The sequence below is a fragment of the Bos taurus genome, chromosome X (assembly GCF_002263795.3).
Source record: "Bos taurus isolate L1 Dominette 01449 registration number 42190680 breed Hereford chromosome X, ARS-UCD2.0, whole genome shotgun sequence".
Lineage (NCBI taxonomy): Eukaryota > Metazoa > Chordata > Mammalia > Artiodactyla > Bovidae > Bos > Bos taurus.
Window position 1 is genome coordinate 58,013,923 of NC_037357.1, and position 25,349 is coordinate 58,039,271.

The 25,349-nt window shown below is 41.9% G+C and overlaps 2 protein-coding genes across 8 annotated transcripts in view; both read right to left on the minus strand.

Moving 5' to 3' along the window:
- Positions 1-366: 366 nt before the first annotated feature.
- KCNE5 (potassium voltage-gated channel subfamily E regulatory subunit 5) lies at positions 367-1,771 on the minus strand. The gene has a single exon (NM_001077875.1). The coding sequence runs from the start codon at positions 1,660-1,662 to the stop codon at positions 1,225-1,227; it is 438 nt and encodes a 145-aa protein (NP_001071343.1). The 5' UTR covers positions 1,663-1,771; the 3' UTR covers positions 367-1,224.
- A 16,835-nt stretch (positions 1,772-18,606) lies between these two features.
- ACSL4 (acyl-CoA synthetase long chain family member 4) overlaps positions 18,607-25,349 on the minus strand; it is a 77,605-nt gene continuing 70,862 nt past the window's right edge. For all 7 annotated transcript variants that reach the window (XM_015461586.3, XM_002699866.6, XM_024988727.2 and 4 more), the window contains exon 16: positions 18,607-21,614. In XM_015461586.3, coding sequence (XP_015317072.1) covers positions 21,457-21,614 — 158 coding nt within the window. In that variant the 3' untranslated portion in view covers positions 18,607-21,456. The remainder of the gene's footprint in view (positions 21,615-25,349) is intronic.

A 25,349-nucleotide genomic window follows, 5' to 3' on the forward strand; every position in this document is an offset into this window, starting at 1 on the left:
AAAATTAACTTTGATAATAGCTAATAGAGATGGGTATGAGATGTTGCTTTCATTTAAAGTCTATGCCAAAAAACTGCAAAAGGCAAGTGAAAATCCTTATTCAGCACTGTGATATTTGAAAGTGTTTCAGAATTAAGGGAAAAGGAGAATAAAGCCATTATAACTTGGAAACATTTGAAAAAAAAAAAACCCATTTAGCCATATATAAGCCTTTTCTTCACTCACAGTGACATCTATGGCATTGGAACTGGATATCACAACAACCCAACACCCAAATCTAAACATTATTTCCAAAAAGCAAAACGAATTCATTCTGTATATAGTGCTGGGTCTCAGTGCTGGGATCTTTGAGAAAAGAATCTTAAGCCATTTTTAAACGACCTTTATTACTTGCCTCTGACAGTCCCCAGGTTACAGAGCAGGAGACAACTGAACCTCATATTCCATGGAGGAAGCAGATAGCTCCCCTAATAACTGAATCAAGATAAGAAAGGCACGGGAAAGTACTGGGGTAATACACCCAGCAATGTTTATCCACGGCAGAACATGGCAAAGCTGCTCAAAAGTAGGCAAGTTACCTTTGGGATGACAACTGGAAGCAAGAAAACCATACAGTTGGGACTCACACGTCTTCCCCACCCCTAAGCCCCCTCCCCAACCAGTCCCCATCAAGTCCGTTCTACACCACAGACTGGTCCTAGTGTCTTGCTTAGCTCCCTGCTGAAGGAGGAGGGAGAGAAAAGACGTCTGAGGTCTCTTCATTTTCTTTGTCTCTGTCCCTAAGGCAACAGGAAGCTGGAGCCGCAGCCGGCCTGGCAGTGGTGGCAAGCGCGTTGGCTCTGCAGAGTCTGAGCCCCTGGAGCAGCTGCCAGTTAGATGGCCCAGAGTTCAGGTAGACTTCATTGCTTCAGTTCAATGCCAAGTGTTGGACGTGTTGGATTCAGTTCCCAGGGGGCTGGAGCTTGGTGTCGGGGCTGTCTGAAGACAGGGCGCACAGAGGCAGTTTAGGGTGGTGGGATGTGCGGGGTGGGGGTGGGGGTCTGAGGTGGTTGGAGAGGAGTGAGAGGCCGGCCCGGAGGGTAATGCTTCTTTCACGGCCTTCCAGGCGAGGTCTCCTGGCCTCTCAACGTCTTCTGAGCCTCAGGTGGGCAAGCCCTGGAAGGGGAGGAGAGGACACGGCGAGCTGAGGAGGGAGCGGGTGAGCCAGCGAGCTGGATGGCGGTTCTAGACCCCCTCAGTGCCCCGGGCCAGGGCCGGAGCGGGCAGCCCGCAGGGGGCGAGCTGGCGGCGGCCCTCGGCGGGCGAGCCGGCCACCGTCGCGGCGTCGGCGGTGGCCGGGACCCCTCCCGGGAGCCACTCGTGCTGAGCGCAGGCCTGGGACGGCTCGTCCTTGGCCTCGACGAGCTTGCGGGAGCGGGTGTAGGCCAAGATGAGGCCGCCGGCCAGGCAGGCGTAGAAGACCATGATGAGCAGGATGTAGAGATAGGCGTCGTCGCCCTTGGCGCTGGTCACCTCGCGGCCCACGAAGGGGTCGGGCACGACCCCCATGCCCATGCTCGGGCCGGGGCCGGCGCCCAAGCCACTGGCGTTGCCCCGGTGATGCAGCTCCAGCAGCAGGCGGCTCAGCAGGGTCCGCAGCCGCTGACTCTCGCTGCAGTTCATGGCTGTCGGGGAGTGACACGGCGGCTCCAGATCGCTGCTGACCTTGCCCCCGGGCCAGGCCGAGGGGATGCGGGCGGGCGAGCGGCGGCGGTACCCGGCTCCTCCGGGCTGGCGGCGGAGTGGCTGGGGGGCCCCGCCGCCCGGGCCTCCTTATTCCCTCACCCCCGCACCTCCTCCCCTTCCCCACCACGCCCCCTCGGCCCGAGGCCGCCTCTTCCCAGGCTGTCTCGCCGCCCGGGGGACAGGGGACAGCTGGTGGGGGGAGGAGAAGGGGACGAGGGAGGGGGCGAGGCCAAGAGCGGGGCGGAGGGGGCGGGGGCGCGGAATGCGCGGGGCCCCCGGGTGGCCAAGCCTGGCCCGGCGGCTCACTGGGGCCAAGCCTGGACCCCAGGCTGCGGCGGAAGAGAATTCCTTCCAAGTTCTGGCCACCTGCCCTGAAGGCCCAGTTTTGGCCCAGTTACAGCATCTGCCCACCTCCCGCAAGGATGACCCTGTGCGAGGGTTCCATCAGCTCTCACAGAAAGTGGCAGCAGACACCGCTGGTCCGCCTCTCAGAGCTGGTGATTACTGATGTAGACAAGGACCCTCACCTAGCTTCCCAGCCATCATTGCTTCCCCTGGACGGGAGAGGTGAGCATCTTATTCAGAAGATGCTCAGGACAAATTTGGCGACTGAAGTGGAGTAGGATGCCCCAGGCTTCCAAAAAGGCTTCTGATAATATACTAGCCTCCTGGGAAGTACCCCTGCTCTGATCTCCTATCACATTTTTAGAGGGGCCTCCACATCTTAGCATGTGAGTGTAACATCTATTATGTGACCCTGTTTTCCCTTGCTTGGCAAGTCATCCTCCCAGAAATGCAACCAAGTTCTTCCATTAAAAGTAGCAGGGACATTTAAAAGGCCATTTGGCTACACTCTAGACATCTCAGGATCTGAAAAGTGCCAATTCTAGAGAATATGCTTAACTCCACACCCAATTAGCCTGATATCCAACTCTGTGCCTCTGTGGGGCTTGGTAACAGGTCTTGGCCCTGCTGGGTCATGCAGCAGTCATTTTTTTTTCCCCTCATAGGGTATTCCCTGGTGGCTCAGTGGTAAAGAATCTGCCCGCTGATGTGGGTTCAATCCCTGAGTCTGGAAGTTTCCCTAGAGAAGGAAATGGCAACTCACTCCAGTATTCTTGCCTGGAAAATCCCATGGACAGAGGAGCCTGGCAGGCTACAGTCTATGGGGTCACAAAGAGTTGGACGTGACTTAGCAACTAAACAACAACAACAGTCTTCTTTTAGGGGGAATCAAGGTTCTAAGACAGAGATAAGTTCTTAGTATGTCCAACTGGAAACAGACTGGGATTCACAAAGAGAACTGCTCAAAGGATTGATTTCTAAACAGCGAATAGGAAAAAAAATGAAGTATCGTTGGTCAGGTCTTCTTGTATATGATTGCCAAGTAAGAATAAAAGGAATTTTTAAAAAAGCTATATGCCTGTATGCACCCCATGCAAATCAAGCTGCCTGTTTAAGACCATTCAGTCCAGGGGCCATTTGATCTTCAAGGACCATGGGTTTAAAAAGAGATGTTTTTCTGATGTCTCTGCTTCAGCCACCCTTCAACTAGCGGGCCAGCCACTAGCCTTCTGTATGTTGGAGTCAAGGTGGTACCAAACCCAGGTACCATATCCAGGGTCTCAAACAGAACCTTGCTTGGCAGCCTCTACATACCTCTTAGAGACATTCCACATGACCCTGACCACTGCTTCCCTCCTAATCACCTTGCCTCAATGTCCTCACTTCAGAGGGACTCAGGGAAGAACTGTTCAAGTGAATTGGTATGACTAATGCTAGAGGACACAGCTAGGAAATTCTCAAGCACTGCCAACCTAACGACAGAACTGTTAAGCTAAAAAACCTCTCTGATCTGTTAAAACATGACCATAATATCTAGGGTTTTTTGTTCGGGGGAGTGGGAGGAAGAAGCCTCTTCACTGTAGCACAAATACAATCATTGAAACTTTTACTTTCAACAGCCTTATAAGCCAGTAGATTCAAATGGTTAAGCAGCAGGACTAGAATAATAAAGTCTGACCTTGTTCTATGTCATAACACATGACTCTTGTCACATGGGCGGTATCCATGAGCTGTCTCCATTTTCTCACCCCTCTCTTTCCCTTCCATTCCTGGAAACTTCTAGAGTCCAGCACTTTTGGCCAAAACTACTCTCTGTAAGTAAGTTCACCAACACCCTCAGGGCCAAATTTAAGGGTCTCTGCTCAGTTTGCATCTTTGACCTCAAGGGTGAATTTGATACCATCAACCGCCCACTTCTTCCTGTCCTACCCTTGGCTCTGGTGGTATTGCTTTCTCAAGTTTCTCTTCTTATCTCTCTGATGCATCATTCTCTGTCTCCTTTGCTGGCTCCTGTTCTTTCCTCCTCCCATTAGCTGTTGGAATTCCCAAAGACTCAGTCCTCAGCTATTCTCTTAACATCCATTTCCTTGGAAAGTGTCTCCTTACATGGTCTCACCAACCACATGGTATTTATTTAGCCAAATCTGAATCTCTAGCTCTGATTCTTTCTTGGTAACATTTTTTAGATCCATCTGCTCCTTCCTTTCGGGTTTAATCGCCACAAGCTTAATCCAAGCTCTTATTACCTCAGGTCAAATATGCAAACTGAGAGTCTCATGTCAGATCGCCCTGCCTACAACCCAGTTCACCTTGCTATGACTGAAATAATTCTCCGCCAACACCACTTCCATCCATTCACCCCTGCGTTCAGAAACCCAAAACTGTTCCCCACTGCTTCTTTAATGGAGTCCAATCTTCTTTGATGGGTCTGAAGTCCTCATCACCAGTAGACACCACCTTCTTCCTTTGCACTTGCAAAATAGCATATTCCTGGAGTTCCTCTCCAATACTCTGGGTCTTTCATCTTCCTCAAAATACATTGACAAAAGGAAGTCTTGCTTGATACCCTTATTTGTGCTCTCAGAGTCCTTATAACACACCCCGCCTGAAAGTGCCCCAACTCAGACTGCAGTATTCAATGCATAAAATTTGGAAAACACAGAAAAACACCAAGAAAAAGAATCCCCAAGAGCGCACAAATGTTGCACGTGAACATACACACATACAGGCACACACCGTACATACATCATTATTATGTAGCCTCTTTCACTTAACAAGATACTGGGAATTTTTCCTCATGTCAGTAACTATTTTTTATAGCATCATTTTATTATCTACACAGTATTCTGGACTATGGACCTTCTATGATGTATTTAAATGAGCTCTTATTGTAAGATTTCTGGTTAATTTCCAGGTTCTTGTTATTAAAGATAATGTTTTCATGAACACATACAAGGCTAATTCTAATTCCTTTAAAGGAAATAATTACCAGAGAGAAAGCAAGTTACACATTTACAGAAGACTGGCATAGGGAGAGAGAGATGTATAGAAGGGGGTGGAAACAGGAATGGAGACTAGTCATAAAATTTAAAAAGGCCCAACCCTCTGAAAAAAACAACAGGTGTGTGTGGGGGAGACTCTGGCTTTCTTTTCACTCAAGGGGCTGGCTGCTGGACAACCCTACAACCCCAGCCCTGAATGGCTGAGATGCCAACCCCCTCCAACCCCCTACATTTAATGAAATTGTGAATCCATCAGACAAGGATTGAATCTCATTCCTCCCCAGCTTTCCATCCCCTCTACACCTGTCCCATACCTGTCACATAATCATCTGTTTATCCATTGTCCAGAACTCACTTATTTCCTGACTGGTAATCAAGTGTGTTGACAAAGGGAAGGAATTTATAATCATGTGTTTAGACTTTCAAAAAAGTCTTGGAAAAGGTTCTGTTCCATGCCAGGGTTGTTTTAAAAATACAATTGAGGCGCCATGGGCTAGGAAATGCTTTCACCATTTCTTGAAACTGTGAATGTTTCCTGCCAATAGTGCAGCTCCATGGAAGTTGGTTGAATTGAACTGAGTTGAGTTTGGCTAGTTGCCAAAGGACGGGCACAGATGGTAAGCACTCTTGGAGTCCAGGAGGCTGGCAAAGCTACAATGGGCTCCAAGGGAGGGGAGGAAAGAAGGCTTCATGAGCACCAACTACAGACCGAGAAAGAATCATTCATTCATTCATTTCTTCAATGAGTACTTGTTGCATGTTACACTGTGCTGGATCCTAGAGACACCTCAGCAAACAAGTCACACCCGTGAGCTGGCTGTGGCTTTGATGGTTCACAGACACTTCTTTGTGAACTGGGCCAGTGGTCATGAAGGATAGCCAAAATTCTGATTGGGAGAGAATTTTGAGTCTGGACCTAAGCATCAGAGTCCAAAGACTTGTTTAAAAAAGGAAGATTCCCCTTAATTCAAAAGAGGGAGGAGAATAAATGGGACAGTTCCTGGATCCCACTGGGACTTCTCAGTTGCTTCATGGGATTGTGTGCAGTATTGGGGGTAGAGGGACTGTGGTTTGATAAAATCAATATTTATGGGTTCAAATGAACCCCAGGGGCTTCATGTGCCTACTTTGGAGATTTCTTGGAGATGGGTTTGTGCTGAGGTCACCCTATATCCAGGCCACATACGGGAGCATGAAATATGGCCCCTGATCTCATTTATCAAATGCCTGTTGATGTTGTTCAGTCACTCAGTTGTGTTTGACTGTTTGCGACCCCATGGACTACAGCACGCCATGCTTCCCTGTCCTTCACCATCTCCCAGAGTTTGCTCAAATTCATGTCCATTGAGTCAGTGATGCCATCCAACCATCTCATCCTCTGTCGCCCCCTTCTCCTGCCCTCAATCTTTCCCAGCATCAGGGTCTTTTCCAATGAGTCGGCTCTTTGCATCAGGAGGCCAAAGTATTGGAGCTTCAACTTCAGCGTCAATCCTGCCAATGAATATTCAGGGTTGACTTATTTTAGGATTGACTCTCCTTGCAGTCCAAGGGACTCTCAAGTCTCAAATGCCTAGCATGTGCTATTAATTAACCTCACAACAACCCTTTGAGGAGGGTAGGGTTGTTATTAAAAATATTTAACAGCACTATGTCTTGGGCACTGATGGATAAGCAAATAATCAGAATGGTTTCGTCGCTAAGTCGTGTCTGACTCTTGTGACCCCCATGGACTATAGCCTGCCAGGCTCCTCTGTCCTTGGGATTCTCCAGGCAAGAATACTGGAGTAGGTTTTAGATGCTGACTATAAACAACCAATATAGCCTCACAGAGCCACAACATGGGGCAAAGAAGTAGAAGAAAGGCACAGACTAAAGAGCTTCCTAGTTCCCAGAAGACGAAACCAAGATCTCATCTCCTTGGGGTTCAAAGCTGTCCTGAGTCATTTTTGAATCTCTTTTCCTCCCTGCCAGTGCCTCCACTGCTCCCTGTGTTCACAGCAAGTACATGAAATATCCCTTGCCTACTGACTCCTCTAAAGCAATGATATCTACTGCAGCTGCCCCTCTCTCCCAGCAGTTTTCTAAGGATGCCACTTGTTGGCTCAAAATTCTTGAATGGGCCTCATTGGCTTGACAAATTATCACCTTAGTGTGGCCATCAAAACTCTCTGTGCTCTGGCTTGAAGATGCCTTCCAGTCATATTTGTAGCAATAACTACCCAACATGTCTCCAATACCAGAAATCTTTTCTCTTTTTTTATAACTTATTTTTATTGAGATGTAATTAGTACATAACACTGTGTAAGTCTGAGGTGTTAAATATGTTTATCTGGTACATTTGTATTGCAAAATGATTACTGCTGTAACATGAGCTAAATCTTCTTTTATCACCTGATATAATGATCATTTCTTTTTGGTGTGGAGAGCTTTTAAGACACGTTTTCAACTAGATAACATCTCTCCGTCTTTAGCAACTCCAAAGCATAGGATACCAGTAATATGTGTGCTTGTCAGATGGTCCCAACAATCCTTCTGAGGGCAAGGGCTGTGTTCTTTCTCTTCATATTCCTTGTCTAGCCTGGAACAGTGCCTGGCATACAGTAGGTGATCAGGAAATATTTACCTGGGTCTGAGGTCTGCCTTCTTCCAATGAAGCCTTATAAGTTTGAAAGAAATTGGCTCCATTCAGGATATGGAACTTTGTGGATACATTTTTTTTTCCAAAAAAAAGAGAATATTATGCAATTTCAAACATACAGCAAAGTTGAAAGAATTTGCCAGCAGCACCTTATAACTTATTAGCCAGATCCTAGCATAAAGTTTTCTGATACTGGCTTTATCCATCCTTCACCTATCCATCTGTCTGTCTATCTAGTGTCCTTTCTTTCTTAAGTTGCAGGTATCAGTACATTTTACTCCTAAACACTTTCCCCATGTGTGTGTATATGTATGTGTGCATGTGCTCAGTCATGTCTGACTCTTCAAGACACCCTGGACTGTAGCCTGCCAGGCTCCTTTGTCCATCAGATTTCCCATGCAATGGAGTGGGTAGCCATTTCCTACTCCAGGGGGTAGGGTTCAATATTTGCTTGTTATTCTTTTGTTTTACTTTTGAGGTAAAATATATCTATGATGAAATACGCAAACATTAACTGTACATTTGCTGAGTTTTGACAAATGTAACTGAGTAACTTAGCTCCCTACTAAGATGTAGAAGATTATTTCCATTCAAGATTAAGCTTCCTCTTGCCCCTTCCCTGGCAGTCCTCTCCTTTCACTCTTAGAGGTAATCACTGCTTTGATTTTTTTCCATCATTGATTAGTTTTACCTATTACAGAACTTTATATGAATGGAATCATATAGCATGAACTCTTTTGTATAAGACTTTTTTGAAAAGATGCATGCTAAGAAAAGACTTCTTTGACTCAGCTTGAGGTTTCTGAGAATCATCCAGTCATGTACCTGTCATTTGTTCCTTTTTATTGCTGAATAGCACTCCATGGTTGACAATACCACAGTTTGTGTATCATTTATCCTTTCTCCTACTGATGGACACTTGTATTGTTTTCAGTTTCTGTCTATTAAGAGTAAGGTGGCTATGAATATTCTCATGCAAGTCTTTTTGTAAACATATATTTTCCTTTTTCTTGGGTAAGTACAAAGGGAGAAAAATTCTGGGTCACAGGGAAGATGTGATTTAGTTTTATAAGAAACAGCCAGACCTTTTCCCAAGGTGGTTGTATTTTTTTACACTCCCACCGATAATGTATGAGGATTCCAACTGTTTGTGGTTACTTTTCCATCTCTTTGCTTCAGCCCCATACTTAGCTTTGTCTTGTACCCATGACACGCATTTACTCTTAGAATAGGGCCAGGCCTGTTTGTGGTTTATTGCTTAAAGTCTCCCCCATCACCCATTTTGCTGACTACTAAATGTATATCCAATCTCTAGATGGAGTTGCTAAAATGTGGGTCAACTCTGTGCAATAATAGCTTTTACTGAAAGTTTACATGTGCCCAGCACTGTGTTAAACACTTTATATGCATTATCTGACTTAATTCTTACAGGAACCCTGTGAGGTAGGTACAATATCATTCCCATTATACAGTTGAGGAAACTGAGGCCCAGAGAGGTTAACTTGCTCAAAGTCACAAGCTTGTAGGTGGCCACGACTTGAACCCGAGTCTGTAACGCACTGCATGCATGCCATGTCACTTCAGTTGTGTCCAACTCTTTTCCACATCATGGACTATAGCCCGTCAGACTCCTCTGCCCATAGGATTCTCCAGGCAAGAATACTGGAGTGGGTTGCAATTTCCTCCTCCAGGGGATCTTCCCAACCCAGGGATTGAAACTACATCTCCGGAGGCTCCTGTATTGCAGGCGAACTCTTTACCACTGAGCCACAGGGGAAGGCACCCGTTAATGTACTACCACTGTGCTACAATGCTGCTGTCTGATGTCCTTTGTCCAGAGGCTAAAAGAAAAAAAAAAGAACTTCACTGTTCACTCCTAACCCCTTTATTTTTCAGCTGAGCATATGGAAGTCCAGAGAGGAGAAAGACTTGACTGAAGTCCCCAGGTGCCTCAGTGGTTAAGAATCCACCTGCTAGTGCAGGAGACACAAGAGACCAGGGTTGGATCCCTGGGTTGGGAAGATCCTCTGGAGAAGGAAATGGCAACCTGCTCCAGTATTCTTGCCTGGAGAATTCCATGGACAGAGGAGCCTAGTGGGCTACAGTCTGTGGGGTCACAAAGAATCAGACATGATGGAGCACACACACACACACACACACACACAGCCATCAGAATCCTACCTTCTAGTCAGGAAACCTTTCCACTCCAGTACACAGTCTCCTTCAATGTTTTGGGTAATTTGGATTTTATTTCTGCCTTTTTAATGATGACAAGAGTCTGAAAACCATTTTGAGATCTCTGAAAGAAGTGTGTGAATCTAAGAGAATGGAGTAGGGTCAACCTTCCCTTTAAGGCCAAAACATAAGGTCACAAATTAAATTGTCAAATTTGTGTCAATTCATGCCTAAATATTATCTTGAAAAATGTTTCTCCCACCCACTCAGTCTTCTCTGGAAAAGGAAAGAAAACAAATGTGAAGACTTGAGGTATTCTGTGGGAAAGGAGTTGGAAAGGAAGAAGCCGGGGGCACTTTTCTCTTGGACTGCCACAGCGCCATCTGGTGGAAGGCTTGCGTTTTTGTTTTTCTTCGTTTTTCTGTTCACAGGTTTATTGCCGGTTTCTGTGTCAGGCCCTGGGTTAGGACAGGAGAATTCAGATGAGACTCGCTGCCTCCCGTAATGAAGCTAACATTCTAGGGTGTGGGGGTTACCCAAATCCTTACAACACTGTGTGGTAAAAGTCCTATTAGAGACAAATAAGGCAAACTTGCATTTTCGTTCTGGGTTGGCAACTTACCAGCTCTGTTACCTTGAGCAAAGTCACTTAACTTCTCTGTGTCCCAGTTTCGTCTTTTGTAAAATGGAGATAATAATAAAAGTGCTCACTGTAGGGTTTTGTGGCAGGATTGAATAAGATAATGCTGAGAAAGCACTGAGAATAGTGCTTTGAGCATATTAAATGTTTAAAAATGTCAGCCGTGTTTAGAGGTGTGCTCAGTTGTGTCTGACTCTTTGCAACCCCATGGACTGTAGACCGCCAGGCTCCTTTGTCCATGGGATTCTCCAGCAAGAATACTGGAGTGGGTTGCCATGTCCTCCAGGGGCGATCTTCCAGGATCAGGGATCAAACCCATGTCTCCTGCACTGGCAGTCAGATTCTTTACCACTGATCCACCTGGGAAGCCCTCAGACATGGTTACTTCATCATTAATGATAAGCATATGGTGCTGTGGGGCCCAGAAGAGGGGCATTTAGCTCATCCTCAGAGAGCTCATAGCAGCCATCCCTGAGGATGTGACATTTGGGATGTCTTGAATAGGAAGTAGTCAGTCGGACCCTTCCTCCATGTAGAAAGCAATGTCCGCAACATGTGGGTAAGGAAAACAACAGTGTTCACCTCCCCTTACCCCTGCATCATGAAGGGCTGGCACACTGGCACAGCATTCTTGCTTCAGGAGTGCCAGGGGCTTCGGTGAGGGCCTCTGAGCTGGAAGATGGTGTGAGAACATTTAAGAATTATTGGGTTTGGGACCCAGACCAAGTAAGAAATCAGTTCCCACAATGGATAAGCAAAGCTTGACTTGAAATTAGATGCTAAAAGAAAAATCAAGACCAGTTGTGTCAACTACCACGTGTTTGTTTTAATTCTGACTTTGGGGGAAATAGTGCTTCATTGGTTCTTTATTCACCCAACATAGGCATGCTGGAGCCTGGTAATTTCCCACTGCCTCAAAACATGAACATTTCTGGGTCCCTCTGTTGCTCTCCAAATTGTGCCTGGCCCACATCATGACCACATCTGATTCTATTCATATTGTTTTTCCCTGCAAACTCTTAAGCCTTCTATGTTGTCCCAATTTTACTCATCCTTCATGGTCTAGACTTTCTCATTTGTTCATGAAATATTTTCTTTTTTATATTGAGGTATAATTGACATATAACATTAATTAGTTATAAGTGTACAACATAATGTTTTGGTATTTGAATATACTGTGACATGATCACCACAATAAGGTGAGTGACCATCCGTCACCACACACAGTTACAAAATTTTTTCTTGTGATGAGAACTTTTAATATCTACTTCCTTAGCAACTTATGAATATGCAGTACAGTATTATTAACTATAGTCACCAGGCTGTACATTACATCCCCAGGACATATTTATTTTATACCTGGAAATTTGTAACTTTGACCCTCTTCACCCCTTTCTCCCACATACCTCCCAACAACCACCAATGTTTTTTGTATCTATGAGCTTGTTTTTCTTTTTTTTAGATTCCACACATAAATGAGATCATGCAGTATTTTTTTTTCTCTGACTTATTTCATTTATTCCATTGTACATATACACCACATTTTCTTTTTTCATTCATCCATCAATGGACACTTAGGTTGTTTCCATATCTTGGTTATAAATAATAAATATTACATTGAACATGGGGATGCATATATCTTTTCAAGTTAGTATTTTCATTTTCTCCAGATAAACACCCAGGAGTGGAATTGCTCAATCATATGATAGGAACCTCGATACCATTTTTAATTGTTTGAGGAACCTCCATACTATTTTCCATAGAGGCTGCACCAATTTACATTCCTACCAACAGGGCACGAGGGTTCCCTTTTCTCCACATCCTCACCAACACTTGTTATTTCTTGTCTTCCTGGTAATAGCCATCCTAACAGGTGTGAGGTTGTAGCTCACTGCGATTTTGACTTGCCTGAAATATTTTCTGAGAATGTACTATGTGCCAGGCACAGTGGCAGACACTAGAGATATAGCAGTGAACAAGACAGACACAGTCTGTCTACCTTCCCAGAGCCGACAGTCTGCCTGGAACTATGACATGAAAACAAAGCATTGTGACCGTGAGTCACCAGAGTTTTCTCAGAGGAGGGATCTATCTAAAATAGTGCTTTCCAATTGTTTTCTTCACATAGCACACATAGATAACATATATGACCCCTAGGATAAACGGGTAAGAAAGTAGCCTGCCAGGGAGCTCTGGCCACTCCAAGGGCAGAGGGCACCAATATCTCGGGCATACCTAGCATCTCTGGTTGAGAATCTCAAGTTATAACCCATGGCACTGTTGTTGCTCTCATCTCACTTCGTCCTTGTAGGCTGATGGGCACAGAAGGGATGCTGCTGCAGATGAATAAGCAGTCTTTGTTATTAACTAGAAGTTGGTAAGAGTCACTTTTGCCTCTTCAGCATTAGGCTTAGACTGGAGGCTCCAAGGAAGGCTTCCTGGACAACTGAAGCCTAAAAGGATCTCTTGTCTCTTCCAAATTCCTACATACAGTCTTCAGTTCACAGTTCAACTTCTAATTCACCCCCATAGTCTGATATTGCATGCTGACAGCACAAGAACATCGTCTCCCCTATAGCATCAAGCAGTACTATACAAGAGAGGGCTCCGAAGTACTTCTTCAGTGTCATGTTTCAAGACCAAAGAAATCTTATTGGAACTTAAGAGGGTCTTAAAATAGAAATAGCTTTGTTATCTAAGAAACATTCAGTGCTGAAGCCATCTTTTAACACTTCAGAGAGAAAGTCCCAAAGCTGTAAGAGAATGAAGTAATTGGCCTTCTTCCTGGAAACAGGATGCTGAAGCCCCACAGCTCCAGGCCAGTTTGGAGTTTTTCTTCTCAGAACACAACCAAAGGTCAACCAAGATATCCCACAACCCCAGGAGATAGGGTCGAGGGAGCTATTGTTTATAACATAAGCAAAAGGGAAGAATTCACAAGCAAAGAGAGCCCAAGGGGTGTCTTGCAGAGAAAACAAAGACTCCTGCTGAAATGAAACAGAAGAGTCCACATCCTTTCCTTCCCTTGGACTCCCTGAGAAAAGTTAATTCTCTCACCATCATGAATCCTAATGGCCAATGAAATGAAGATTTGGGTGAGAAATGATGTGATCTTGAGGAAGGCTGGGGTTCAAATGTGACAAATTTTAACTCCTCTCTTTGCATTGCCTGCTCAAATAGTTCATGATTCAGTCACTAGACAAGGAGGCTTCCTGATTTCCCTTTCTGGCCCCGTCTCTCCCCCATTCTTTTAAACAAATTTTTTAGAATATTTAATTTATTTATTTGACTGTGCCAGGTCTTAGTTGCCACACACGGGATCTTTAGTTGCAGCACAGGAACTGTTAGTTGTGGTATGTGGGGTCTAGTTCTCTGACCAGGGATCAAACCTGGGCCCCCTACACTGGGAGCACAGAGACTTAGCCACTAGAGCACTAGGGAAGTTCCTCCCCCCATTCTTGGGGAGCTACATTGCTACTTTCCTATGTTGATGAGTACAATTCACCATCCCAAATTGAAATTGGGCATTGGAGTGCCCCATCCTAAGGAATGTCAAAGATACAGCTAAGGTAGAGCGGCTGGCCATAAAGAAAATATGTGCGGACATGTCTGTAATACATATGTATGTATACATATACATATATCTGACTCTAAGCTTCTTATAATTCCATGAGCTAGCAAAAAGCTGGCCACAAGAAGAAATACCTGACTTCAAAAGAATCATTTTCATAATTCTGCTTCAAAAAGTCTCTCTGGAGAGACACATGGATAGGTCAACATATTCTCTCTTCTTTTCTCTTTTTCCCTGTCCCTAGGAGTCTCTTGGCTCTTATTATTGTTGTTGTTGTTGTTGATTTCTCACAGCCCCAAGGCAAAAATATGAATTAGATAAAGTTGATGGTTAGCACTTCCAAGTGGTCCCACCACTAAAGCCCTTTTCTGATTCTTGTTACCCTTAGAGTGTCTTCCAAGAAACTGATTCAAGATTTCATTCTCTCAGAATCTCTCACGTTTTCAGGTGTCAAAGGAAATAGATAATCTGTCCTACAAAAGAAAAATCAATCCCATATCAACAGTAGAGGGTTAGGGGAGCCAACAGTTAACTGGGAGCCTCCTATCTTGGTAAGCTGTGAAGACTGCCCTCTCTTCTGTGAATTATTTTGTATAATAGTTTAATCTAAGGACAGGTGTTAAAGGAACTTACAGATCTAGGGAAAAGGTCACTGTTGACCAATGAGAAAGGATGAGGCATGGATACTGTTTTTTGTTTGTTTGGGTTTTGGTTGTTGTTATTGCTGTTAAACTTCCCATGTGATTCCTAAGTGAAGGCAGGATGAAGAACAACTTGGAGGGATGAGCTTGGCAGATTGGAAAACACAGACATGAAAGAGAATGGAAGGTTTCTGTTGTGGAGATATGGTAAGACAAGTAAAGAGAGAGCTTCTGATTCAGGGACTTGAATACCAAGACATTGTGATTTGAATAAAAACAGCATCAACAAGGTGGTATTTTAAGAAGGTTAGTCTGGCAGAGCTCTGTACAAGATGGAGTATACTGAGTATACTGGCTGTGATGGAAAGAAAAGACTTGCCAAGAAACTAGTTGGGAGGTTAGTATAGCTGTTTTGGTGACTCAGACGGTATAGAATCTGCCTGCAATGTAGGATACTCAGGCTCAATCCCTGGGTTGGGAAGATCCCCTAGAGAAGGGAATGGCTACCCACTCTGGTATTCTTGCTCGGAGAATCCCATGGACAGAGGAGCCTGGCAGGCTACAGTCCATAGGGTAGCAAACAGTCAGAGAAGACTGAGTGACTAAGCACTCAGGCATGCATAGCTGATTTAGGTGAAAAGTAGTGAAGGTCTGATCTACGGTAGTAATTGCGGGAAGAGAGTGGGAAATGAACTTCAGGTACATGAGGTCAAGTCTCCCCAAACTAAGCCCAACTGAGACCGAAAGCAGATGCAAACAGTGAAATATACTGACATACTCCAGGTATTTTAAGTTCACCCAAGTTGTCTGTGCCCCTTATTTCACAGCTGCCTAGGTCTGCTTCCTCCTATTCAAGCTCACAAAGATGTTACTCATCAGATGAGCCTTTCAGGTTCTCCCACACCCTTAATTAAACACATTTGTTCCCAAAATTGATCAGTTTGAGATCAATCTGATATTCTGTCCAGTATAGGCTGGACAGAATATGAGCCTAATTGGTTCATCCTCTTCTTCAACACACCCAAATACACCCAACCTTCAACTTCTCCTATCAATCTTGCCTCCTCAGGCCAGACATGTCTGATCCTACTTAGGATGCTTGTGTAAACAAGATATAGGGCATTTTCAAGATGCCAGAAGATTCCCTCATGCCCCTTTCTAGGCAACACCACCACTTTCTTCAGGGAAAACCATTATTCTGGGTTCTATCACTGTTGTGGCCATTCTTCATATAAACTTCATATAAATAGAATCATAATGTACTGTGAATAGCTTCTTTCGTACAGCATAACTATCTGTGAATATAATTTATCCATATCTTTGCATGTAGCAGTTTATTCTTTTTACTTGCTATGTAGCATTTCCTTGTATGAACATGCCACAATTTGTCTATTCTCCTGTTGATAGCCATTATAGTTGTTTCCGATTTGTGGGTCATTATGAATAGTGCTGACATGGGGTTTCCCAAATGGTCCAGCCAAACCACCTTACAGCAAAGCTTTTTTAACAAACTCCACCCCCGTTGTTCTGGGTAATTTTCTTGAATACTTGAAATCCCCCCCACTTTTTTTGGTTCTCTCTCTCTCGAAGTTCTGTTGTTCAAATGATGAATCACCTGGACTGACTCTTTAATACCCTTACCTTTTTGTCCCCATTTTTCACCTTTAAAAAATACTTTGTTTGGAATTAGGTAGTAGTGATAGTGGCACAACACTGTTGTGAATATACCACCACCTAATTGCACGCTCAAAAATGCTTAAAGCAACATTTCGTTACATATATTTTACCACAATATTTTGGCCCCTCCAAAAATTCTACTTTCTGAGAAATTGCCTCTACCAGTTCTTTCAATTTTTCATTTTAGCCATCATATTTATAATAAGAGCTGGGCTTTGTTTTCTATACATTAGTTTTGCTGCAGCTCTCTGCTCTTATTTAATGGGAGTTTTCAAGTGTTTTGTGAACATTTTTTTATCTTACAGAACCAATTTACTCCAATTTGCTCTTTCTCTAGTCTTCAAAGGTAATCCTTGCTTTCTCATCTAAGAAGAAAATACTAGCACTGACTGGGAGGTCTAACAGTGTGGTTGTCTCTGAGGTAGAGGAGGTGGGAGGATGAGGGCAAGGGATAGCTTTCTTTCATGGACTTCATATGATAGCTGACTTTCAACCTGTGCTTTCCAAAGAGTGGCTTGCAGACTCTCTAGAGCTGTGCTATCCAACATGGAAATGAAAAACTCAGTTCCTCAGTCACACTAACCACATCTCCAATGCTTGATGGCCACACGTGACTAGTGGTACTATAATGGATAGGACAGATACAAAACATTTCCAAACTCACAGAGTCCCATCGGACAGCACTATCTTGTGGGGTCATGAAATCAGTATAGAGGGTGACAACCAGCATTTAAATAAACGAAATAGAGTCACTGGTCATCTCATTATTATTGTTTTTTCCACATAAACATTGTCATAAAATATTGTTTCATATACACAGAAGCAGGGGCTTCCCAGGTGGCTCAGTATAAAGAAACGGTCTGCCAAGGCAGGAGATCCAAGTTTGATCGCTGGGTCGGGAAGATCCCCTGGAGAAGGAAATGGTGACCCACTCCAGTATTCTTGCCTGAAAAGTCCTATGGATAGAGAAGCCTGGTGGGCTACAGTCTGTGGGATCACAGAGCCAGACACAACCGAGGGACTGAGCATGAGCAGGATACACAGAAGTGTATGGTCACAGCATCGTGGATCATGTTTAAAAAAAATTGAAAGCACTGTTGAATTGTGTGTGCACAGCCCTGCTTTTTAAAGAGAGAACATGGGAGTGACAGAAACTCTTGGTACCTAGTAGCATGGCATCATCTACAGCCTCATATCCCTATAGGAAACTTGGGACCGAGGGCATCTTAAAAAAAAAAAATAAAAAATCACCTTGGGATAGCAAAATCACAATAAGAAAGCTAGATGTGATGGGACTTAGGGTCAATTACACTCCTTATTTCTTCTGTCATTCATCTTTCTCTATTTACAAAGGGCTTTTTTTTTTTTAAGTCCAGTCTTCCCCCTTTCTTTCTTTGATATAGGAAAAAGAAACTAAAGCTAAGGGGAGTGTTATGAGATTTGTCCATGGCTACAAAACTAGCGACAGAGTGAGCCCAGGTCTCCTCACCTCTAAATCCAGAACTCTTTCTACCAAGCCTTCAAGGACTAGCAGTCCTTTGAGTCCCTGAGTGTGCCAGCCAATATGTTAAATAACTTGACTGATGAATGTTGCCTGGATACAACAATGATGATGATAACAGCTAACATATGTTTTTGTTGGTGCTGGTAACATATGCTTACTATGTTTTAAACAGTTTAACTCATTTTACCCTCACAACCATCCTATTATCAAACAACCTCATTTCTCAGGAAGGAGAAATGCAGTGGAGAGATGTTAACGAACTTGCCCAGTCACACACCTAGTGAGTGGCAAAGCCAGGAAACAGACTCAGGCAATGGTTCCCAGTCTCTAATACCATTTTATATACACCCTTGTATAACTCAGGTAAATTAATTTCTCCCTAAATTTTAATTAGCCTGAAGGTAACAATTATTTATTAGCACATGCTAACAATCCACACAACATGAATATGTTTTGTCCCACAGTATCCAGTGCTACAAAGGAATTTTACTCTATTAACCGTACGAAAGTAACAGCTTTGGGTTCAATCCTCCAAACTAATGGATGTGATTTCTACAAACCAGGTTATCTGCTAATGCAATTCTATAAACCTAGAGATGAGTACTTTTGAAATATGTATTTAAAGGTTTGGTTAATATTCCTCAAATTTGTAGATTTTATCCTGGCACATAATTAAGCACGAATTGGCTTGATAACATGGGTGGATTTATTTCTTAAGATTCGAGTGCAAACTTAAAAACCAGAACAAAGCTTTTCATCAAGGAAAACACAAAAATCTAAGTAACAATCCTGCAATCGTGCAATTTAACAGAAAATACAAATATGAATACATTCTAATTTGTAACTACATTTGAAAATTAAAATATTTCTCTCCAAATCCCAAATACCCCACAATCTTTAATCTGTTTTCATCTTGCTATTCCAGAAACATCTGTAACGTGCCATCAGGAAAATATAGGCAAAGATTATTAATCAATCTTTATGACCACAGAAACATCATTCTTAACTTCTGACTTTTTTAATCATCCATCTGTATCTCAGTTCCAAAAAGTGATACAATTATACCTCCACTCCAGAAAAAAAAAAAAAGAATCAATACAAATATCAAGGAGGCAAGATACTTTCACATAATTAAAGCAAAAGTCACAGGTGTTTGACTTAGAAATGTACATACTTGTAAGAAATTTTGGAAGCAAGATACTTTCATGTAATTAAAGCAAAAGTCACAGGTGTTCGTCTTAGAAATGTACATACTTGTAGGAAATTTTTTAAGTACAATTTTATTTGATGGCTGACATGTAATAATAACAGTGAACGATTTAAACCGGTATAAAAATGTAGGATCAAAATCTTTAGGCTCAAATACTTGAAAAGTCACTATGAATATGGAAAGATCTGTTTACATAAACAAGTGTATTTTTTGATGAAAAATCGGGGGGTAGTGGCATCTCCCTGGTCCCTTAACAATATTTGGATTTTCACAAAGAATTAGCAGCACCCATCCTTAAGTGTTAATTACGTGTTTCTAAAGGACCCATACAACAGATTAGTTGGCAGTGTTCTAGCTTTTGGGAGATGGGAGTGGGTGGGGGTGCAAATATCTGAGTATGTATGCATGCACTCACACATTTAAAATCACCATTCCAAAAGGGGGGGTCACATAACTGAAAAAGTCTAAGTACATCATCCTTAGAGGGTCAACAGTGGGCCAGGAACAGCAGAAGCTGAATAGTAGTCTACTTGGTAAGAATGGTTTTTCACACTTCAAAGGCAATTTGGGAAGAATGAGAATACTCACATACACGTAACTTCAGGGGGCCTTGCTTCAAATTTTACATTGCAGACACTGAACATTCTTTACAAAAACCTTCATTCTTGCTTATAATAACACCAGATGATTTTTCCTTTTTACCACCATATACATAACATTTAAATATTTTCTTTATAAATATTCTAGAGCAAAAAGAATGTGTTTTGTTGCAGTGGTGGCCCACAACTGTACAAAGCAATATAAGCAACATATATATATATAGGTATATATATATATATGTATATATATAAAATGATTAAGAAAAAAGTGCAAAGAATAACAGTATTAAGAAGTTTTGTGGTTTTGTTTTTTTTAACAATAACTATGTTCAAGTGTGACTATATTTCAGGGATATATAATCCCAGATTTCAATTAAAGATTCAAAAAGAAGCCCACACACAAAGTCACTGCACAAATATCAGTCCCTTATTGAGTAACTTCCCTTCTCCCAAATCCAGCATTTCCAGTTTCTAAACTCTTCTTACAAACAGGAAAAAAAGTGGTAACAGTGTGTTCTTCCCTTTAACTTCCCCAAATTCATCCAAGTTAATTAATCATTCATAGATTCAAACAAGATAGCAGGGAATTCATTTATCATAATTCGCTTTGCTAAAATTAAAACAAAATGAAATACTTTTAGAAATACCAATTGATCAAGAATCAAATCAGCAACAGCAAACAGACCTTAAATTATGAGTGTGATTTAATACACTTTAAAATCAATCCCTGTTATTAAAGATAAATTCAGAGTCTAAATCCTTCCCCAGGTTCAAAGCTATGCAAGGGTCAGGATTCGAAATACTCAGGATTTCATCATCTTTTCTAACAGAGAAAATGCTCCCACTAAAATTTGATTAAATTTCTATCATTTTAACTCTTGGTTTCAGTCTTATTTTGAACAAACAGAGAAAGGAAATTTTCAGCATTTTGAAGATGTACTTTTATACTTAAGCCATTCAAATAATTACAGCTACTGATTTTCCATCTCCAAGTTTCAAATAACAGTTCAATTTCCCTTTAAATGTATTACTAGATATTTTTGGTGCATTTATATGTTTTTTATTCTAACTTCAGGCACTGTAATTATTCACAATATTATAATGATTCTACATCTAACCTACACAACAATTGTGAATCCTAAAATGGTTTCCGATGTTTTTATTTGATTCTGTATATTACATTACAAATCAAGACAAATGGTTGGAAGAGAATTTTAAAGCCCTGGAGCACTTCTGCTTTGAGTAGTGTTAATACATTTTTTTGGTCATGCTTAATATTTAAGCATCTTTTGAACTAGGAAGACAGTAGATGTTGGAAGTTGCAAATTTCCTCAAACTACATTCTACTCCAGCTCTAATTTATTTTGTTCAACATTAATTTTTTTTCTTTAATGAAACATGTATCAGTTCAGTTCAGTCGCTCAGTCGTGTCCGACTCTTTGCGACCCCATGAAGTATAATCTTAGGCTAATTTTTAAAAACAGAAGTTTTGTTCTAAAATTAATAACACAATTACAGGGAAATAACTTTTCAATTTCAGCTTCACTAGAACATGGAAACTAGTTAAAGTGGACTTAATCACTTTTGGTTTTGATTTTTTGTTACTATGTCTTTAAAACGATACACTTTACATTCTAACAGACAGTTCAACAATGCGAGGCTTAAAACTCTAGAACCAAAAAAAACACCAAGCCACCTTCTGCACAACTGTAAATACAAGATCAGCATTTTATTTGCCCCCATACATTCGCTCAATGTCTTTGAGGTAATGGTTCTTCAGTTCCTTCCTTTTCAGTTTGAAAGCATCAGTGACCAAACCAGTTTCAGGGGTCCAGGGCTCTGGGCTTAATCGAACCTTGATTGGGATTTCAAATCGCTCCAGTTTCACTGAAATGAGAAGTGTGGGGGCAGGGAGAGGAACAGGGGAGAGAGGGAAGAAAGGAGGGGGAAGAGCAAGAGAGAGAAACAATTAATAAAACATGAATTTTGCAGGATTTAGATGATGCAGGTGATGAGATAAACTTACTTAGTGGTATGTTATAGTTAATTAATAATACCACCACCTTATAATTTCATTTTATACTTCTCAAAGTACACATCAATTGTTTCAGTTGGATGGTTTTGGTCTATGCAGTTTTTTTTCCCTAATATATATGTCCCCAGGTGGTGCAGTGGTAAAGAATCTGTCTGCCAATGCAGGAGATGCAGGTTCTATCCCTGGCTCAGGAAGATTCCCCAGAGAAGGGCATGGCGACCCATTCCAGTATTCTTTCTTGGAGAATCCCATGGACAGAGGAGCCTGGCGGCTATAGTCGATGGGGTTGCAGAGTCGGACATGACTGAGTACACACACACACACACACACACACACATATATATATGTGTAGACACCCTCCTATATAGAGTCTATCTGCTGCCCCCTCTGCCTGGAATGGCATTCCCTATTGTAGCTGCACAGCTCACTTCCTTACTTTATCCAAGTGTCTGTTCAAATGCCACCTCCTCAGAGAGGACTTCCCTGACCACTCCTAACAAAACAGAAGTCCCTTTGTCTCTCTGTATCCCCTTATGCTATCTTTTCTTCAAAATACTTATCACCACCCCATACATTGTATATGTGTCTCACTTATTAAAATGTAAGCTTCATGAAAGCAGGGGCTTTGTTCTATTCGCTGCCATTCACAGGCTACATTGAGCCCTCAAGAAGCACATACATATTTATTCACTCATTCCACAGAAAATTAGCCTCTAGATAACTGTTTTTCAGAAACTTTATTATAATTCAAATAATCAAAAGGGGGTTGTGAATTTCATACTTTTAAATGATACAAGAACTGATGTAGCACATAATGGGTTTGAGTTAGACAACACTTATTGAAAGAAATATAAGAAAACGGTGAAAATAAAGAGAAGCGATCAATATAGTACTCAGTGATTTTAAATCTCAATAAGTTATAGTCAGTGAAGTTACTTATTATTAATACAACATCTTCTTTAAGATTCTGAAGGCCCACTACTAACAATAATGTTAATGTACAGATGAGCTTTATTTTATACACTATTATTTAAAACAGCAGTTTTGAAGACACAAACATCCGCATGCTTTAAAACTACTACTAAACAGCCTTAGGTAACTTTAGGGATAACTTGGTTTTAGTGATAGGCACAAAGAACTCAAATTCAATGAAGCTTTTGTTCTAAGGCTAGTCTAAGTTTTATGAAAACTTGGTTGAATTAGTGAGTTTCTCGTTAAAATAAGAGAAAAATATAAAGCTGAGTATGAAAAGTAATCTTTTGACCTACTTAAAACCAACTTCCTAAAAGTGATGCCTAAAAAGGTAAATAAAAGGATATGAAACTTGTTTCCCTGGTTGCTAAGATGGTAAAGAATCCACCTGCAATGCAGGAGATCCAGGTTTGATCCCTGGGTCAGGAAGATCCCCTGAAGGAGGGCATGGCAACACTCTCCAGTATTCTTGCCTTGAGAATTCCATGGACAGAGGAGCCTGGCAGGCTACAGTCTATGGGGTTGCAAAGAGTAGGACATGGCTGAGCGACTAACACTGTCAAAACTTGTTCAAATTAACCGTATTTACTCCGATGATACATTACAGCTCAGTTACACAGAGGTCCCTGAAATAAAGCCAAAGTTGAAGGGAATAACTCAAGTATTGATCAGGCTCCAAAACCTTTTATTTTGTATTACTTTCCCTACTTACCTAGGTCCTATTCCAGAAACACTGACAACAATGAGACAAAACAGGCATATTATTTCAATTGCACACAAGCAAATAAAGCATATATATTTTTAAAATGCTGCATCAGAGGTTTCCCAGTTTTGGAAATGCCTAAACATTATCTAGTACCACAAGTTATAGAGAACAATAGGCAATCACACAGTTTCCTATAAAAAGGAAAAATTGCCAACAAGTGAAAAAGATTAGGGGGAAGAAAAAAAGACAATTGTAATCATGGCATTTTATCAGAATCACCTCGGACATTATGAAATGTGACCTGCAGGTGGCAGCAAATGTCAGGGTTTTTAGCCAGTGATAATTGTCAAATCACCCCAAAACAATTATTTTGTATTCTTATCAATACCTTGCACTTTTATTTAAAACATGAAGAGGCCTGCTGTGAACAATGCATGATTTCAGGCAGATTTAGCTGAGATCAGTCATAACTATTTTATACTTTTTTGCCTTAGTCTCTGAAATTAGGGCTTCTTTGGTGGCTCAAAAGTTAAAGAATGGGAGACCCAGGTTCTATCCCTGGGTTGGGAAGATCCCCTGGAGAAGGGAATGGTTACCCACTCCAGTATTCTTGCCTGGAGAATCCCATGGACAGAGGAGCCTGGTGGGCTACAGTCCATGGGGCCACAAAGAATCAGACACAGCTGAGTGACTAACACTTTCACTTTCTGAAATTATAATCTGAAGCAAAAGATTAGTAAAATAAATCTTTTGCAGCACAGACAAGCTCATGAATTATACAGACTTAACTCATGATTACTGTTCATTAACCAAATCATGAACTGTTCAGTTTCATGCCCATTCCAAACACAGGAAAGTTATGTAGATGTATTAAGTCCTAGAATTTTATTCCATTTTCCAGCCTGAAAAACTTCCGCCATTATTGCTTTCACACAGTTAAATATTCAATGATGAATTATTCAAATCACATTCCAGTCCATTAGTACTTTGAGAGTGACTAACAGCCTATTGACTGAAATTGTTTTTAAAATACTATATTTAAAGAAAAAAATGAGGATTTGTGTCAAAGAAAATTCTGGAAGCCTGGTGATATTAACATAAAAAGTGTGATATGTCAATAATACTATAACAAAACCAACTTTAAGAAAAAATTAAGCCACTGTCTTTATGATTATAAAGTAACATACTTTTTAGATTATGTTAATAACTGTTATCCAAAACTTACAGTGACCAGGGTTAACTAGAAGAATGTTCTTCTTGGGGGAAATAGTTTTTTAACTTCAACTTGCTAACAAATGTTGCAAACTATTTAAACCAAAGTGGAACTCAAGTAGGTAATCTATAAAAATAATAGTACCCTAGTTAGGGAAATAGGTGTGCTCATGTATCTCTAACAGGAGTATAAACTAGTCCAATTTTTCTAGGGGAAGAGGGAGTTATTTGGCAATATAAGGCATGCGTGCTAAGTTGCTTCTGACTCTGTGCGATCCTATGGAGTACAGCCTGCCAGGCTCCTCTGTCCATGGGGTTCTCCAGGCAAGAATACTGGAGTGGATTGTCATGCCCTGCTCCAGGGAATCTTCCCGACCAAGGGACAGAACCTTCGTCTCATGTCTCCTGCACTGACAGGCAGACTCTTTACCACTAGCGCCACCTGGGAAGTCTAAGGTAAACCATAAGCCTTTAAAATATACATTTTCCCTAACTCAGAAATTTCATTTCTGGGGCTTCCCTGGTAGCTCAGTGGTAAAGAATCCACCTGGCAATGCAGGAGACACAAGCTCACTCCCTGGTCTGGGAAGATCCCACATGCCTCAGAGCAACTAAGCAGTGTGTCACAACTATTGAGCCTGTGCTCTAGAGACCAGGGACTGCAACTACTGAAGCCCATGTGCCGAGAGCCTGTGCA

Excerpts from the sequence above, each read along its gene's own strand:
- KCNE5 (NM_001077875.1), bottom strand. The coding sequence starts at position 1,662 with ATGAACTGCAGCGAGAGTCAGCGGCTGCGGACCCTGCTGAGCCGCCTG.